The 18,741-nt window shown below is 41.5% G+C and overlaps 1 protein-coding gene across 1 annotated transcript in view; it reads right to left on the bottom strand.

Annotated features, from left to right (window-relative positions):
• Nucleotides 1–18,741, bottom strand: part of LOC120309375 (cAMP-dependent protein kinase catalytic subunit alpha-like) — a 58,994-nt gene that overhangs the window by 13,104 nt on the left and 27,149 nt on the right. The window contains exons 2-6 of the mRNA XM_039346537.1: nt 15,659–15,720; nt 9,052–9,180; nt 8,570–8,668; nt 2,291–2,373; nt 1,600–1,726 (exon numbers count right to left, since the gene is read on the bottom strand). Coding sequence (XP_039202471.1) covers nt 1,600–1,726; nt 2,291–2,373; nt 8,570–8,668; nt 9,052–9,180; nt 15,659–15,720 — 500 coding nt within the window. The remainder of the gene's footprint in view (nt 1–1,599; nt 1,727–2,290; nt 2,374–8,569; nt 8,669–9,051; nt 9,181–15,658; nt 15,721–18,741) is intronic.

Below are 18,741 nucleotides of genomic sequence, written 5' to 3' on the forward strand. Positions count from 1 at the left end.
GTAGTTCCTGCTTACTGACTATTTAGAGACTGTTTGAAGGGACAACAATAGTTAAAAAAAAGTAACTCTACAGTCCATTTACAACCTTTATAGTTGTCTCTGTCAGCTGGGAAAACCAGGACCACATGTGAAGTTCCAATAAAACTGATTTATTAATACTCATGCTTATGCAAAGGAATCTACTCAATTAATGGTTAGCAATATTTTGGTGCTAGATAAGGGTCAACGGAATTCAAGAGGGGTTGGACTTAGTCCATTGTGGCTATATAGATTCTAGGCTGATTCCTCTTTTGACTCTGCCCCCTCCTTCTCCTACATTCCCTCAGTCACATGATCATCATTACAATCATTGCACATCCTGTGGCTGACTTATGGTTCCTCCCCCTCTCTCTGGCTGAGAAGCTTGATTGGAGAGAAAGGGCTTTGAAGAAAGAAAGCTGTTTCTCTCAAAAACTCTTTTCTCTTCAATCTCTTTGCTCTGTGAGGTGGTGGTAGAGAAAAAAAGCAAATGATTTTTGTAGGTCCTTTGCCTGATCCTTCTCCGCTTCCAGTGTGATCACGTTGCTGTTGATGTATAGAAGAGCAAACTGTTTACTTTCTTGCAATCTCTTTCTTGACAACCAATCTGTTCTCTGAGGGAAAGGGAAGCAAGCAGTTTCTACAGGCAATCTCTCCTTTGCCTGACCCCTCTCTCCCCACTCCACTGAATGAGGAAAAGATTTCAAGAAAGTAAACTATTTGTTTTTCTACATATCAAAATCCGTATGATAGCAGCAGCAGGAAAAGATCAGGCAAAGGAGATATTGCCTACAGAAATCACTTGCTTTTTTTTTCCTCCCCATCCTCTTCACCAAACAAGGAGGTTGGAGAGAAAGAGATGTAAAGAGAGTAAGCTGTTATCACAGCCTGCTCACAGTTGTCAGTTGCCAGTCCCAGGCTGTGGGGCAACTGCATTCCTTTCAATGTGTATAAGACAATAAGCAGGCACTTGATCATTCCAAAGGACAGGGGATGGTTAGGAGGCAAACAAAAGCCAAAGGTGTAAAACTGAGTAGTCTTGTCTCTTTCCAGTTGGAAAAAGACTCTTGCAGTCAAACGATTTCCCACTTAGAAACCCCTTCACTTAGCAGCAAGGTTATTTATCCCAACTGGGGTTATTTATTTGTTTATTTAGAAAATTTATTTGCCGCCTAATACCCTGAGTTACCAACTCTGGGCGGCTTACAATAATAAAAAAATTAAAACTGTATACAAAGATAAAAGCGTAAGTAAATTACATATAAAATAAAACAAATACAGCTGCCCAATTAAAACATGGAGAGGGTAGGAGCAGCATGGGGGGGTGAGGTGGGATCTGTTGTTAATTGATCAACCATCTCCACTGTGATATTATTAAGTGAGCACTATCTAAAGCCCCTAATAGTCAGATGGAGGGGCTTCGTTCAAATACCATGCTGAGTCAGTTTGTTTAGTCAGGGCCTGTTAATATAATCTAGTGGTCACATTTGCACATAAAGTTCACTGTGCCAGACCACTGACCTGGACCGCAATTCTTAAGAGTGCTGAATGTGAATATGGAATTGATTGAAATAGTGCTACCTCAATATAGCCCTGCTGGTCAATGAGGAGATTTTCAGGCTTCAAGTCTCGGTAGATAAGATCTAGTGAGTGCAGGTACTCAAAAGTCAACACAATCTGAGCGGCATAGAACCGGGCATGAGGTTCACTGTAAAAAAACAACAACAGGAAAGCAGGGGGAAACATTTTCATTACTGATTTCCAAACAATGTCAGTTAGGCTTTCCTTCTACAGGCACTAACAAGGAGCCAGATGTTCCTTTCCCCTTTTTCAACGCAAACTTAACTTTTCCATCAACTGTCTTATAAGAGCAACGCTAAAGATTAAAGCTGTGCTGAAGCTTTTTTCTTACTCTGACTTTACCAGTGTTATGTCCAAATCAACCAACAGTCATTTGATGAAAAGTATTAAGCTCCCGTAATCCTACCAGGCTTGGCCATCTAGCCATAAAACAGTTTCCATCCTATCTTTTGACTTTATCTCAAAATGTGTAACTCTGTATCAGAGATTAGCAGGGCATGCAAAAAAAAAAAAAAAAAACATAGATTTTTTCCTAGATCTACTCAAATACAAAGTTAAAGAAATTGGAAACGATTATTGGGTTTGCTCCCTCTTTAATACCAGGGAATCAAATATAAAAATTACAATACCCAGTTTCTCTGTTCCTAACTAGCATAGTCCCATCCTTGCAATGATGAGGGAACACACCTACCTGAACCTGCCAATCCGTCGTAGGTGGGAGAACATCTCACCACCTGGGATGTATTCCATCACCATGTACAGATTTGAATTATCCTATAATTGAATGCAGAAATAAATTAAGAGTGATAATAACAAGTAGTGCTTTGTTCCCCTCTTCACCTCTGATGATTCCTGGTACACAACTAATCAATTATTACAAAAAGACAACTGCCTTTCTAAAGAAGTAATGCAAGAAAGAAGAAGGAAGAAGAGTTTCTTTTATACAGAATTAGTTATCTTGCAAACTGGTGCAAGAAATTAATCCAAGTATCTTGCTTTATAATTGCAAAGAGACCCCCCCCTCCATTATTTTTACAATGCCTATGGATCTGAGCTGGCTACAGAGCAGATTCTACTGCTTAGAATTCAATATCAATATGTTTTATCTCTTTTGCCATGGCTAATTTACTAGAGACATGACAAACAATTTAATCTTAGAAATGTTCTAATTCATGAAATTGATTGATCCAATTTTACCAGAAACATTCTAAATTGGCTTACAGAGTACTCCAATTTTCATTTTGCTATTGGAATAGTAAAATGTTCCAAAAGTGGAATTTTAGGAGGGGAGGGGGAGAAGACATGCTATTCCATAGGGCAGGTACCGTATCAGAGAAAGCATTCTTCCTGGTATGCATCAGATGCCGTTGCTTGATGGAAGCACACAGAGCATGTCAATTCAGTTGGATCTGGTAGACTGAACAGAACTAATAACAGATAGGTAGTTCACAAATATCTTATGCCATGAAGGGCTTTCCGACTGATAACAAGGACTTTGAATTGTCCCAGAAGCTTCTGGAGCCCAATGTATCTTGCATATAGTGGTGTAATATGGGACATATTATACACTGTCCAAATTCTGAACCAGTTGCAGCTTCCAAGTACTCTTCAAGGACAGCCCCATGTAGAGTATATTACAGTAATTCAAGCAGCAGTTAACTAAACCAGGGCTTTTCAACCTTTTCACCCATTGTACCACTTTTAGGATATGGCAATATCTGAGTACCACCAGTAGCCTAGCAAGGTGTCAAAAACTTGACCCCCCCAAAAAGTGATAAAGTACAAGTACTTCTTGACTTACAACAGTTCGCTTAATGACTGTTCGAAGTTACAATGGCATTGAAAAAAGTGCCCCCCAAGCCACAGCCGAGCAAGACACCTGCCTGTCCACCCGGCGGCGCTCTTCCTCCTGTCTTCATTGTTGTGAGCATTTCTGTTGAGGATTGGCAGCGGAGGTGGGGTGGGGGCGTGTTTGGTTTTTATTTCACCCATCTGCTGGGTAGTTGCAGCAAGTTTTGGCCACTTCACTGATCCTGGGACACTGTGACCATCATAAATATGAATCAGTTGCCAAACATCTGAATGTAAATCACAAGACCCTGGAGATGCTGCAACATTCCAGCTGATCGGCGCTTCTTCTGGGCTCAGCAGAAGCGCCAGGATCAGCGCCGAGCTCCAGTTGGAGCCTGGCACTGATCCTGGTGCTTCCACTGAGCCTTGACAGCCCCGAAGAAGCGCCAATCAGCTGGAAAGCGGCACTGATCCTGGTGCTTCTGCTGAGCCCTGACAGCCCTGCAGCTCCAGCCATCTCTCACTCAGGCTTGTGGAGTGCTGCCACTGGTTCAGCTCATTCCCCTCCCCCACTACCACTTTTCTAGGATGGTTGTGCACCACCTGCCAAGTGCCAATGTGCCACAAGTGGTATGCATACCACTGGTTGAAAAGCCCTGAACTAAACCATGAGGGGCTGTAAATAGTACCTCCCAATCCAGGAATTACCACAACTGAGACATAAGATAAAATTTGCAAAGATTCTCTGGGCCACAGTTGCCATTTGTTCTTCCAGGAGGAAGAGTTCTCAAACTGCACATAATTTCTGCCTGGGAGAATGCCACCCCATCCATAATGAAAGATTGAAAATCTGCATAAAACTCCAAACCATGAATCTTATTGTATTTAACCCAAAGCCTGTTTCTTCCTATCCAGACCACTATAGCTTTTAATACTGAGTCAAACCTTGACAGCATCACTTGTTGAGCAGAGGTAGAGATGAATAACCAAGTATTATCAACGCACAGATATGGTGATCTTACTCCATGCCAGCAGATGACTTTAGCCAGCAGGTTCATGTAGATGTTAAATAGGAGCAAGACTCCACAGAGCAGGGGTCTAGGGCACTAGAATCAATCTTGGGGAAAGAAGGAGAATCACAGTAACTTAAGTCTGTCCAGAAGGATACCATGATGAATGGTATGCAAAGCTGCTAAGATATCAAGGAAGGTCAGGATGAATGCACCATCCCTATCCCTCTAGATTAGAAGTTATCCACAAGTATGATCAATGCCATCTCCTTATTAAAGTCAGTCCTGAAACAGGATCTGAATCCATATCATCCAAAATCCTCTGAAGTTGCAGCCTAACCACCACAATCTTGCCTAAAGAGAGAAAATTGGAAACAAGATGAAAGTATCATTGGACCCAATGACTCTTTCTTGAGAAGGGGACAGACCACTGCCTCTTTAATGGCAGACGAACCACCATCTAATTCATCCCATGGATGAAAACCATGACTTGGACTCAACAACACATCACCTCCCAAGCAGCCTTGGCCATCTAGGAATGACACAGATGTAATACACAGGTGGCCAAGTTCACAGTCTTGAGAACTCTGTCCACTTTCTCAGGACCAACGGGCTCAATCTCTTCCCAAATCACATAATCAGACCATGACTTAATCAACTCCGTAAGATCTGCACAACTAGAGTTCAACTTAGAGCAGGCAGAAGCAACTTCATCCTTTGGATGCTTAGAATGCTCCTCATAGCAGCCCTGCAAACTGTTCTTCGTCCTTATTCATTTATACCACATATGTGCACAAACTAAATTCTGGCTTGACAGCAGATTGTTTTTAAAAGCAGACGTTTTTACCTTCATTTTCTAGGAACGGGCTCTTCATACTATTATAAGAGTTCTAGAAGAATCTCTTTATAACGAGTGACTAACCAAATGGCAAACTCAGTTCTATTGAAATAGTGTAAAGTGGTGTGCATTACCCCCACCCAATAAACTTTTCTTATACAGAAATTGGGTCTCAGCTGTGTGCAATTAACCAAAAAAACCCCCACAGACTCTAGAGCACAGGTGTCAAACTTGCCGCATCATGTGACATGTCGCAATGTATCACAATTTTTTTTGCATTGCTTCCATATGATGCAACCGGCCCATGGGCCGGCAATTTGACCCCACTGTTCTAGAGATTGCAGATAAACGAAGGTCAACTAAGTCTGTGGCAGCTGTGAAAAATACAAATTTTCTACTAGAATTCATTAGAAATGAAACTGAAAATAAAACTGTCAATAGCTGAGATATTGCTAGGAACCAAGCAGCATATAAATTTAATAAAAATAGTAATATTATATAATTACAGCTGCTCTGTTTAAAACAGTGATATAACAGAGTTGAAATAAATGCAAATGAGGATATCTAAATGATCAGAGAATTCAAATCTCTTCCCTTCAAAGGCTAGAATGAACTTAAAGAAAAGCAACTATATTCAACTGTATAAAATCAGGCATGGTATGGACAAAGCAGACAGGATTTCTTTTCCTTACATTCTCAAAACACTAAAACCAACAAAGCTGACTTAGAAAGTGACTAGAATGGACAAAATAAACACTTTTTTTTTGACCAATTGATCTGTGGAATTAAATGTTGTAAGACATGATCATGGCCCCCAGGAACACAAATAAATACACAGACAACAAATCTAGTATGGGCTATCAAATACTAGTTGTAGGGGAACAATGGAGGAAGAGGGATATAATAATAATAATAGTAGTAGTAGTAGTAGTAGTAGTAGTAGTAGTAGTAGTAGTAGTAGTAAAGTTGGAACGGACCTTGGAGGTCATCAAGTCCAACCCCCTGCTCAGGCAGGTAACCCTATATCATTTCGGACAAATGGCTGTCCAGTTTCTTCTTAAAAACTTCCAGTGTTGGAGCAGGTTGTTCCACATGTCGTGCTCAGCTGTCTATGCCCCACCAATGATATTTGGAGGTCATTATGAAAAACAGAATGTTGGACTAGAATGGACCTTGGCTTGATCCTGCATAACTACGGTAGTCCTCAACTTGCAACCATTAGTTTAGTGACCATTTGAAGTTTTAACAGCACTGAAAAAAGTGACATATGACCTTTTTTCACACTTAATGAGTGTTGCAGCGTGCCCATGTCACATGATCAAATTTGGATGCTTGGCAACTGGTTCACATTTATGACAGTTGCAGTGTCCCTGGGACATGTCCAAAGTCAATGGGGAAAATTTACTTAACAACCAGGTTACTAACTTAACAACTGAAGTGATTCACTCGAGAACCATGGCAAGAAAGATTGTAAAACAAGGTAAAATTCTTGCTTAGGGATGGAAATTTTGGTCAATTGTGATCATCACCTGCATTCTATGTCCTTAATATTATTGCAACTTTAAGAAGTAACATAAGAACTGATTTCATACACTGCTGAAATTGACTACCACCTCTATTTCAGTTCTACACATTACTACACAGTTCAGTTCTACACATTATTCTCACCCGCAATGGGATGAATTAGATATGCACAGATATGTTTTAACGTAAAAACTTCAGTCCTAAATATTGCTGCTAGGAAGTCACTGCCATAAATTTAAAAGTGACTAACTGCTAAATAAACAATTATTTAGAATCAAGGTTCAATTCTTATGTCTTAGAGTCAATAGATGTTATACAGTATATCAGGCTTGTACATCATGTGTCTTACCCTGGTGGGTGTTTTTAACGAAGTAATAAGTTCATTATTACCCACTGCCCCAAAAGATGCACTGCCAAGCATCTCTAAGTCTTACCACCACCTCCAGCCCTGCCATTATTTTGCTAGCTATGGAACAGCAGATTGGCAGGAAGATATTCCTTTAGAGTCCATAGTGATTTTTAATTTATCAGTGTTTCCCTTTCCCCAAGCTGTACAGTTCTGATACTGTATAAACTATGTACAATGTCTCAGACAGATTGAGTCGTTAACAGTGGTGTTTTATTGTCAAGGACTGCAATACTTGGAGAAATAACTAGTGCAGATCTTAACTGGGCATGATTTCAGACAAGTATTATGCTCATAATCTTAGCTCATAGTTGTGCAAAAGGCAGGTCAGGATGTTCTGGTAAGCCTTTTGGTGATTTCCAATAGATAAAGATAACTTGTTGTGTGGAAAGGCCACGAGCTTGTTGTTCCAGTGCTCCGGACGCATTCTTGGACTCAGACGTCTTTCATGTTAGAGCTATTCTTCTGCATCTGGTGGACCTCAAGGTTTTAGTAAAACCCAGACACAATATCAACCCATTTTAGCCCATCTTATGTTTTAAACATGGAAAATACTAGAAGGATTTAAAAACTCATTTTGTACTTTATAGCAACAATAGGTTGAGCTTAATGGCTTTTTATAATCTGGTCTGACAGGTGGGTTAACTAACAGAAACCCTTAGAGCAGGGGTGACAAAATGCCGGCCCATGGGCTGGATGTATCATGCCGAAACCGTACCCATCCAGCTCTGGCGATGGGGAAAAAGTCACGATACGTCACGACATGTCACGTGATGTTGCGAGTTTGACACCCCTGCCTTAGAGCATTTTGAATGGTCAAGCCTTTAAAGCAGTACAACGTCATGCTACATATCCTAAACCTACATGCTCAGTATGACAGTTTCATATAGGTCCTTTCAAAGTTTTCCATTTCTAGGCTGCCACAATGAAATTGTCACTAAGACATTTTATGCAAATTTCAGAGTGTTGCACATTCATTTCAAGGGCAGAATTATTTTCAGGACTGGCACTTCAACACTGAGAGCCTTTCTATTACATGCAGGAAATTTATGATGCGTATAGGTTTTGCTAAGTGTTTGTATGTGTTTTAATTGCAGAAGACGCTAAGTGAAGATACTCACTCTGTTCATCTGCTCACTGCTTTAGAAAGAAAAATTCTTCCTTGGAGCCAAATTTCTGATCACTCTGGAGCAGGGGTCTTCAAACCCGGCCCTTTTATGACTCATGGACTTCAACTCCCAGAATTCCTCAGCCAGGCAAGCTGGCTGAGGAATTCTGGGAGTTGAAGTCCATAAGTCATAAAAGGACCGAGTTTAAAGAGCCCTGCTTTGGAGCAACAGATGTTCAGAGAATTAGGCATCAGCAGATGAGAGAGAAAGACTGTTACTTGACATTACCTACCTTGAAAGAATACTCTAGCCTGACAAGGAATGGGAAGTTCACAGCCTGAAGAATGCGTTTTTCATTGAGGGTGTGCTCAATCTGCTTCAGTTTAACAACCTGCAATACATAATAATAATAATAATAAACTTTATTGCCATTGTATGTGTATACACAGTGTACACATACAATGAAATTTACTTGACACCCAAAGACCAGGTCCCACACACATAATCCCCAAACACACTCCCACCCACCACAATTCCCCACCCCTAAAACCACCCAAACATCCACACAACAGACCAAGTAACACTGTCCAACAGTTCACTGATGGTGGCCCTTTAGTTCCTTGTTGAGTGCAATTATAGCTCTGGGATAAAAACTATTCAGAAAACGTGTGGTCCGAGTTTTAATCATTCTGTATGAAACAAGATCAAGTCAAGTACAACTTCCTCTTCAATCCTGCTTTGCAAAGCAAAGATCATCAGCACGTCCAGACTCACTTTCTGCTTATCAAGGATTTTCATGGCAAAATAATTTCCAGAGTCCTTGTGCTTCACAAGCATCACCCGCCCGAAAGAGCCTGTACCCAGGGTCTTGAGCCGATCGAAATGATCCAAACTGGATGTGTTCTGCAAAAGGAGAGAGAAAGGGGGGAAAAAATAGCTTCATATAACAGGCTATAGCTATTACATTTGGGGACACAAAGCTTCGAGATGCGGGATGATTAGGCTTCATCTGATTGATAGCCCTCTTCCTTTGCTATATTATAGGTGGTTTCAAAGGTCCCCACTTCTGTGTTAGGGCCAAGTGTTCAACTATTGCTTTCATCCATTACCAATATCTTATGTAGGATTTGGAAGAGTTAGGATTCCACCACTAGAGGGCACATGATGCAAATCCTTTCAGTGAAAGAAAAACAACTTTCCTGTTGGCTACTGGCACATACAGTAGAAGCAAACTTAATCCACCAAGAGTAGATTCATATATATTTTATCTCTAGCCAACAATACTTATCAAATAATAAAATAATACCACCAAAACCTGGAATTTGTAGTATAACAGTGTAATAAATCCCCAATGCACTAGTTAGGCAGCCAGGCATATAATACTGCCTATCTTAGACTCTGAGGTTGAGAACCACATTTTGCTACTTAGAACATGGTCTGCTGACAGATGAATATTTTTGAACAATTTGTATTATTTGTCCACTCCTGGTAAATACAACCATCCTGATAAATACTGCTGATTCTTAGTGATAGTTAGAGTCCACAAACTATATTTATGGAAAATAATGTCCTACAAAGAGGGGAAAAAAGGTTTTTTTTATAGATTTCAAGATTATTTACATATAAAATACTAAACAAACTTTAAATCGCAAGATCAGGAACCCTAAATATGTAAGTATACTATAGTGAGTTTGAACATTTAAAACCGATTCAAAGCTGGTTTTCCTGTTTTTGAATTTTATGTTTTCAGCTTATACCCCATAGTCTGCTCTCTCACACTTCAGCTATAATCAGTATTCATTTCCTGTGTTGGGTGATTACCGAAATAAAGTTTTTCAATTCATTTCCATAAAAATAGCCAATCTGAAATCAATTGAAAATTTAAACTTTTACCCCCAAGAATCTCTATTTCCCTGGATAGAGCAATTTAGTTTTCATATTAACATCAAGACATCAAAATGTTTGCATCTGGGGAAAGCACTAGTAACTGAGGAGAGGTTTCTGACAAGCTCTTACAAAGACAAGCTCTTTGAAAACAACTCTGGTCACAGCATTATACTTTTGTAAAAAAACTATTTGCCACCTTTCAGATTTTCTGAAAACATGCTAACTGCCAGTATGAAAAAATAATCAATGTCCTACATTCAGTGCATTACACTACCTTTAGTTTCTATAATTGCAGTCAAATGTTTCTTGTAATTGGTCACTTAATGCAGCGGTCCCCAACCTTGGCAACTTTAAGACCTGTGGACTTCAACTTCCAGAATTCCCCAGCCAGCATGGGAAATTCTGGGAATTGAAGTCCACAAGTTTTAAAGTTGCCAAAGTTGGGGACCCCTGATTTAATGGTATCCCATTCCTGGGTCTATTTCTTCATGGCAAATTCCTTCTACTCAACAACATTAAAGGATTTTCTAGCATAAAATGTTTAAGTGTTGCCACAGTAGTTTGATGGGGTTTAGGTCTGGACTTTTATTTGACCATTTTAAAACTGAATTTGTTCTTCTTTAATCCATTATCTTGCATTCTTGCTTGCAAGTTTAGGATTACTGTCTTCCTGATTCATTTGTATTTCAGTTTTCAGACAGAGGGCGTGATGTTCTCATGTGGAATTCTCTAACATAAACAGAATTCCTGCTTCCTTTTCATAGTGGTAAGTTGTCCTGGTTCTGGGACAAAAAAAAAAAAAATCTTGCAAAGTACTCTACCACTCTACATCTGACAGTTGGCATCAGATTCATGAGATAATAATGAATGCAGTGAATAGTAGCCACTATACTTACTAACATTTAAATAGCCTGAAAAGTCTCATTTTTGACTCATTTGTTCATAGAACATGCCTCCATTAAGTGAGGACAGTTATTCAAATGCTTTTTTTGGGCAAAACTAAAGCAAGCACTGATGTTCTTCTTAGTAATCAATGGCTTCTGCATGTTACATTCTTATCTGTACTTAGTCTTTTCTGATGGTGGAACCACGAACTCTAATTTTAGGCAAGCGAGAGAAGCCTCCAAATCCAAATTAGTGTTCTTCTAGGGTTCTTTGTGACTTCTTACTGACCTTATCTTGCACTCATGGAGTCATTTTTTAACAGGATAGGCACTCTTGGTAAGATTTCACTATTATCTCAAATCTAGTTTTCAAGACTAGGTTTCCTTCTGTGAATTGGTCAAACTTCAGCGTTTGAAAATGGTTTTGTAACTTTTTCCAAGCTAGTTGGGTAAATAAATAATTAGATTGTACAGAGAATTTTGGAAATTGTGAGCATATTATGAGGTATCTCTAAAATCTGTCTAGTGAGAACTTCATAGGGTAATGGGAGCCAAAGTTTGTCAGGTTTATATTGGAAAGAGCTGCCCCTAAATAGCCTCATTTATTTAATGTAGTACTCACTCCCACCTAGGGGTTTATTTATTTGTTTATGAAATTTACATGGCCACCCATCTCATATACACAACTCTGGACAGCTAAGAATGAAAGCAGAATAAAAATAAAAAAACAGCCAGAATAAATAATAACAGAAATAGCATAAAACAGCACCCAAGAACTCTCAGTCTAACCACAAAACAGGCTCACACATAAACACTCAGCATAACCACAAAACAGGCTTACCCATATTTATCAGGGCCCAAAGCTTAATAATAAAACTGTGTTTTCAGTGGCTTGTGAAAGGCCAGCAGGATCATTTCTGAGTGGATGGTGTTCCAAGGGATGAGTACCAAAGCAGAAAAAGCACTTCTTCTGGGTCCCAACAGATGCCTTTCTCTCATGGATGGGACTCAGAAAATGCCTCTCTTGCTAGATCTAACAGGATGCGTAGGCCCCAGTGGGGAGAGATGCTCTAGTACAGTGGTTCTCAACCTTTTTAATGCCGCGACCCCCAACCGGTCGTAAGTCGAGGAGAACTCAACCGGTCGTAAGTCGAGGACTGCTCAACTGGTGCAGCACCGTTTGCAGAAGGGGACTTTTGGTGGGCTCAGCAGGGCAGAGACAGCCTGGACAATTCCTACTGGCTTTTGAAAGCCAATAGAATTAGACTCTATTCAAGAGAGTCTATTCTATTGGCTTTCAAAAGCCAATAGAATAAAAGGGAGTAGCACAGCTAAGGAAAAGGGGGAAAAAATGGCGGACTGCGTTGTTTGGCGACCCCCGTGAATGGTTGTTCGACCCCAAATGGGGTCCCGACCCACAGGTTGAGAACCACTGCTCTAGTAGGTAACCTGGCCCCAAGCCAGGCAAGGTTTAAAGGTAACTACCAGCAACTTGAAATGCACCTGGAAGCATACTGATGTCCTTTCAACTGAACTGACTGATGGGGGTGCGATGATTATTTTTTTCATACTGACAATATTACATGTTGGGTGATTCTGTATGAAATAAATGAAAAATATGGCCGGACTAACGAGATTGCTAGCTGAAATTTTGCCGAAATGACTTTGTTTGAGTCAAAATAGGCCCTCTGGAAGGGAGGGTCTCTGGGTCCCCCCAACCCAGGAATGGCACGCGCGGTGCTCAAAATGGTGACCGCTAGCCTTCTGGCCAGCCTGAGACCTGGGAGAGCTTGAGTCTTTAGCCGAAGCCTGCCAAACCGCTCTGAAAGTGAGTGGTTTAAACGCAGCGCTGAGATCAGCGCAGAGAAGGGAAATGGAAGGGAAGGGTACAACCTGATGGATCACCGTTTAGCCTTTCCGCTAAAAACAAGAGCCAATCTTCACCACGTCTCTCTTGGGCTAAGAGTAAGTCATGACTGGGGATTCCTAGCCTGAGGAAGAGAGGCGTGGCAAAAGTTGATTGACTTAGACCAGTGGTTCTCAACCTTCCTAATGCCGCAACACTTTAATACAGTTCCTCATGTTGTGGTGACCCCCCCCAACCCCCCATCCAGCTGGCCGGGGGGTATCCAAAACTTGACCCAAAAAAAAAAAAAAAGGAAAAAATGGGAAGTATAGGTAGTCCTTGACTTACAACAATTCGCTTAGTGACTGTTAGAAGTTACAACAGCACTGAAAAAGCAAATTATGATCATTTTTCACACTTATGATTGTTGCAGCATCCCCAGGGTCATGTGATTTACATTTGGATGCTTATGACATTCACAGTGTCCCAGGGTCACGTGATCAATGACGAGGGGACGTGGCCAGCTGATCACTCAGGTTGAAGAGTGCCTGTGGGGGGGAATCTGTGGGTCTCTGGGATGGGACTGGGGTGGGTGTCTGCCTTCCTTCCCTCCCCTTGTCCCTTCCTTCCTTTCCTTCACCTCTCTTAAGTCTCTTCCTTCTTCCCTCCCTCTCCCATTGTCCCTTCCTTCCTTCCTTTCCTTCACCTCCTTCTTAGTCTCTTCCTCCTTCCCTCCCTCTCCCATTGTCCCTTCCTTCCTTCTTTCCTTCCTCTCCCTTAGTCTCTTCCTCCTTCCCTCCCTCTCTCCCATTGTCCCTTCCTTCCTTCCTTCCTTCCTTCCTTCCTTCCTTCCTTCCTTCCTTCCCTTCACCTCCTTCTTAGTCTCTTCCTCTTTCCCTCCCTCTCTCCCATTGTCCCTTCCTTCCTTCTTTCCTTCCCCTCCCTCTTAGTCTCTTCCTCCTTCCCTCCCTCTCCCCTTGTCCCTTCCTTCCTTCCTTCCTTCCCTCTTTGTCCCTTCCTTCCCTCCCTTCCATTGTTCCTTCCTTCCTTCCTTCCCTCTCTCATTGTCCCTTCCTTCCTCCCCCCCTCCATGACCAGGAAGGGACAAGGGGAGGGGGATAGGCTGCCAGCGTGGCTGGGGGCTTTGCAGCCAGCAAACCTGCCGTGCACATGCAGAGACAGAGGAGAGCTCCACCCAGCTCACTTGCTCAGCTTCACAGAAAGACATGCTGCTTGCTAAGTTAGCAGAAGCTCCATGATCAGCGCCAGACTACAGCTGATTCGCACTTCTGCTAAATTAGCAAAAGGCATGTTTTCTAGCAAAGCTCGAGCAAGTTTGCTGGGCAGGAGCCAAGGAGAGCAGCTACAGCTGCAGAAGCGCGGATCAGCTGTAGAGGCTCGCCCCGATCCTGGAAAAGAGGGAAGGAAGGAAGGATGGAAGGGACAAGGGGAAAGAGGGAGGGGAGGGACAAAGAGGGAGGCGAAGGAAGGAAGGAAGGAAGGAAGGGACAATGGGAAAGGGAGGGAAGGAGGAAGAGACTAAAAGGGAGGGAAGGAAAGGAAGTTCCAGCCAGGAGAGGCTTGCCAGCCCAGCTGCCGAGGAACAGAAGGTGGCAGTTTCCTCCCAAAGGGGGCTCCTTTTCTCCACCCTTTCCCTGGGTTTATGGGGAATTTCTCGTCACCAACGCTGACAGGTGCTCCTTCGAGCCCACCGCAAGCTTTCTTGCCCCCTTTGCTTCTCCCCCCCACTTTCGTGAGGATTGTAGAGCCCTTCGGAAGCCGATCGTGCTTTGAAGCTTAGGAGAGGAGGAGGAGTCCCTTCCTCCTCCCCTCTCTCTCTCTCCCTGTCAAGCTCCGGCGGGCTCAACATGAACGGGCGGAGGAGGAGACAAGGATGGGCGGGGTGGAAAAGGAGACCGGAGGCCGTTGCCAGACCTCCCGGCTGACAAACGCAAGTTTGGGGGTCGCCAGCTGACGGGCGCAGGAGTTGGGTGCTGCGGCGGCTCCCCTTCGCTGACCTGCGTGCATGAGAAGAAGTCAATCCGGTTGCTGCACAATGAATCTCTGGGGAGGGTGGGGCCTTGCTCTGCGCCTGCGCTCTTCATGCGCCCCCTGCAGGGCACATTTGGTAGAGTTCGTGCAGACTGCCGCCAAGCAGCATATTTTCCACAAACAAGTGAGGTGGAGCAGAGGGGGCGGAGGGAGAGAAGGCGGTTGACAAGCCCTGCCTAAGACATCGGAAATATGTGTTTTCCGACGATCTTAGGCGACCCCTGTGAAAGGCTCGTGTGACCCCCAAAAGGGTCACAACCCACAGGTTGAGAACCACTGACTTAGAGTCTAGGGCAGAAAGGCAAGATCAACCCATGTGTGAATTCTCCATTCATCATGCTGGAGAAGAAACAATTTCCAAACTGGTGGGTTTTGTTTCCTTTGTGTAACAGTTGGACCCGTATGAAGCTGTCATAAAAATAATGCAAAGATTCAAAAAATCCAAAAGGAGATGAGTACCTTTTCATCAAACTGTACATCTACATCGTGGCACTGATTTTTAGGTGTGCAGCATTTTATAAGACAACATTAGAATTCTTGACAAACTTGTTTAAAGGCAGTTTCAGTACAATGGAAATTTAATAATTTTTGCTTCCCTTTACACACCCATTATCGTTTTAAAATTGGGCTGAAGAACAAATTTTCATTTCATTATTCCTACAGAAAAAAAAAAGAAAAGTTGACTATGAGGAATGCAAGGCTACCACCATACCTGTGATGGATTCTCCCATTTCTTAAGGAATTCTTCTTTGGCTTTTGCAAGAAACTCCTTCACTGTAAGAAAGCAGAGGGAAAGAAACAATGTTGAAAAGGAAGAAAAATGCTTGAAGACCTTAACTGTTGAATAATATAAACTGAGGAGGCTTCAGTGGGAAGCAAGAGTCCCTTTTTAACAAGACTCTCTCTCTCTTCCTTTTGAGTGGCATATTGATGAATACTAGATTAATTCAATAGGCCAGAAGGAGCCTCTTTTGACAAATCTGACTTGTAAGGAGTCATTGTTTCCAGGACTGTAGAAAATAGCATACACATCTCTCCAGGATTCGGCTATTATACTCTGGATAAGAAATGATCAACGATTGATCAATGGCTGAACACATGATAAAGACTTACCTACTAAATCCATACTACTCTAAGAGCCCCAAATCCAATCCAAAGAATTAAAAAAAGCTACTGTAATCAGCTCTGTTCTGGATTACAATTGCTCATCTATAGGCCTATCAGCATACTTCTTAGTGGGTTGAATTCTATGTGTTGCAAAAATATGGATGGCCATTAGATGGCAGAAAACATTAACTCTTTGGTGCTGATTTTTGCAGCTCCAATATAAGTCCCAATATTGGGGAGGTATCAACATTTATTTATTAGAAATTTCTTCAGAGATGCCACCAAGATGATAACTAAACCAAAGTACAGGTAGTCCTCAACTTATGACAATTGAGACAATTTTTTGGGGTTGCTAAGCAAGACATTTGATAAATGTGAGTTTTGCTCCATTTTCCAACCTTTCTTGCTACAGTTGTTAAGTTAATCAGTTCAGTTGGTAAGTTAGTCATCTGGCTTCCCCATTGACTTTGCTTGTCAGAAAGTTGCAAAAGGTGATCACATGACCCAGGGATACTGCAACTGTTACAATGAAAAACCAGTTGCCAAGCATCTGAATTTTCATCATATGACCATGGGGATGCTGCAATGTTCATAAGTGTGAAAACTGGTCATAAATCACTCCCAAACTATTGAGAAAAAGGGAAGTATTTGCAACTAAGATGCTCCTTTTAAACATTCTGCAGTTACCATAAATTCATGGGAAACGACAACTACAGCAATGTTTATATGTTTAAAGCAATAATTAGATATTGTGTCATAGTATGTGTGTGTGGAAATATAGATTCTCTTTCTCTCTCTCTCTGGTAGCCGCATACCACAAACCAGATTATATGCAACATTTCAGGGCACAGGAAAAAAGGGAACTTGTCTCACATATGTTCTTTGGTACCAAGTAGTGTATACTTCATCCAAGTAGTAGCACTTCCCCATTCAAGGTGTGCAGTTTGGGGATCACCTTGAATTCAACAGCCCCTGTTCAAAGAGCAGGTGGCAATTGTAGCCAAAAAAAAAAAAAAAAAGCCTTTGCACTTATCCATCTGGTGTGCCAGATGCCCCTCTTCCTAGATCGGGAGGTCTTTCAGGCAGAAGGACGCCCTGGTAACCTCATAGCTTCAATATCACATGTTTTTCATGGGGCTCTTCTTGAAGACCATTCGGAAGCTTCAACTAATCCAGATGTAAAGGAACAGGCAGTGGTGGGCATCTTTTAGGATGAACAAATAAAAGCTCTACTTTGTCACCTGTATACTTCCAGGTCCAATTCAAGGTGCTGGTTATTATCCACAAAGCCCTACACAGTGTAGGGCCAATTATTCAAGAGACTGCCTATCTCCCAAGGTTTTTGCCCAGCTGCTACTCTGTTACATTGTCTGTCTACTGGAATAAGATCCCTCCTGAGATCTGCAAGTATTTATTATCCCAGCAATGCTTCAATTGAAAAAAAATCTTTCTATCAAATTACAAAGCCACACAATTAGGACTGTGTGCTCCTAATTTTGACCACACAGTGGTCAATTTTGAGCAAGCGTACTCAAGATGAACTCCCAATAAAACTGAATCTTGGAAGAATCAGGACAGACAAAAGGAAGATATTTTTTTATACTGCACATAATTAAACTTTGGAATCTGCTACAAGCTTGACTGGCTGCAAAAATGGGTTGGACCAATACACAGAAGTCATGGGAATCAATGTCTATTAGCCTTGATAGCAGTGGGCCTGCTTCTGAAAACCATCTGCTAGAAGACTTGTGGGCTTCCTTGTGCAGCTGATTGGCCACTGTGAGAACAGAGAGCTGGTCTAGTTGAGCCAGAGATCTCATCCGGCAAGCCATTGGTTATGCGCTTATGTTTCTAAGGCAATGTCTACAGTAGTGGGAATTCCAGAGCCAGACAGGCTTTCCAAAAGCCATTTGAGGGTACGATGGAGAGATTTTTCTTTCTTAATAGTAATTATCCAAAAACCTAAGTCCTTTTCTCTGCTGTAATTATTCAATAGTAAAATATAGTTAATGTTGTTACCTTCATGTTCAAATCTGGACCAGAAATAGAGCCGAAAACTTAATTACTTAAATTATTTAAAACTACCACTTAAACAATTTGGGGATGGTTATAAGACAAATAATCACATCCTCATTCTGTCCATTATGTAAGCTTTATATTGTGGCTGATTATAAAATTTTGGGTCCTGCCATGAAATAGCTCAAAGTTTATGGAGATCTGCCAATATAAGAAGAATAGGCTCTGTACAGCTTAAGTAATCAGGCAACTAACTCCTCATGCCAAAGTCTCCATCTGAGCGATGGCATCTTGCCAATGTTACAATTAGGAAGTGGAAGACAAATTTTACAAGACAAAACTAAGTAGTACTGCTTGAATAGTAAAGGGTGTCTATTTATGCTCACGCTGCTGTATTAGGAAGGTCTCCAAACCATCGTTATTATATATATATATATATATTTAAGAAGGTTAAAAACATGAATCCTGGGAATGTTCATGGCAAGAAATAAAATGATCACCAGGATAATAAAAACTATAAAATTTATTAAAAAGCGCCTAGCTTTCGCCGGCAGGTGACGGCGAAAGCTAGGCGCTTTTTAATAAATTTTATAGTTTTTATTATCCTGGTGATCATTTTATTTCTTGATATATATATATATATATATATATATATATATATATATATATATA

This window comes from Crotalus tigris, unplaced genomic scaffold (genome assembly GCF_016545835.1).
Source record: "Crotalus tigris isolate CLP2741 ecotype Arizona unplaced genomic scaffold, ASM1654583v1 scf7180000018005.443694, whole genome shotgun sequence".
NCBI classification, from domain to species: domain Eukaryota; kingdom Metazoa; phylum Chordata; class Lepidosauria; order Squamata; family Viperidae; genus Crotalus; species Crotalus tigris.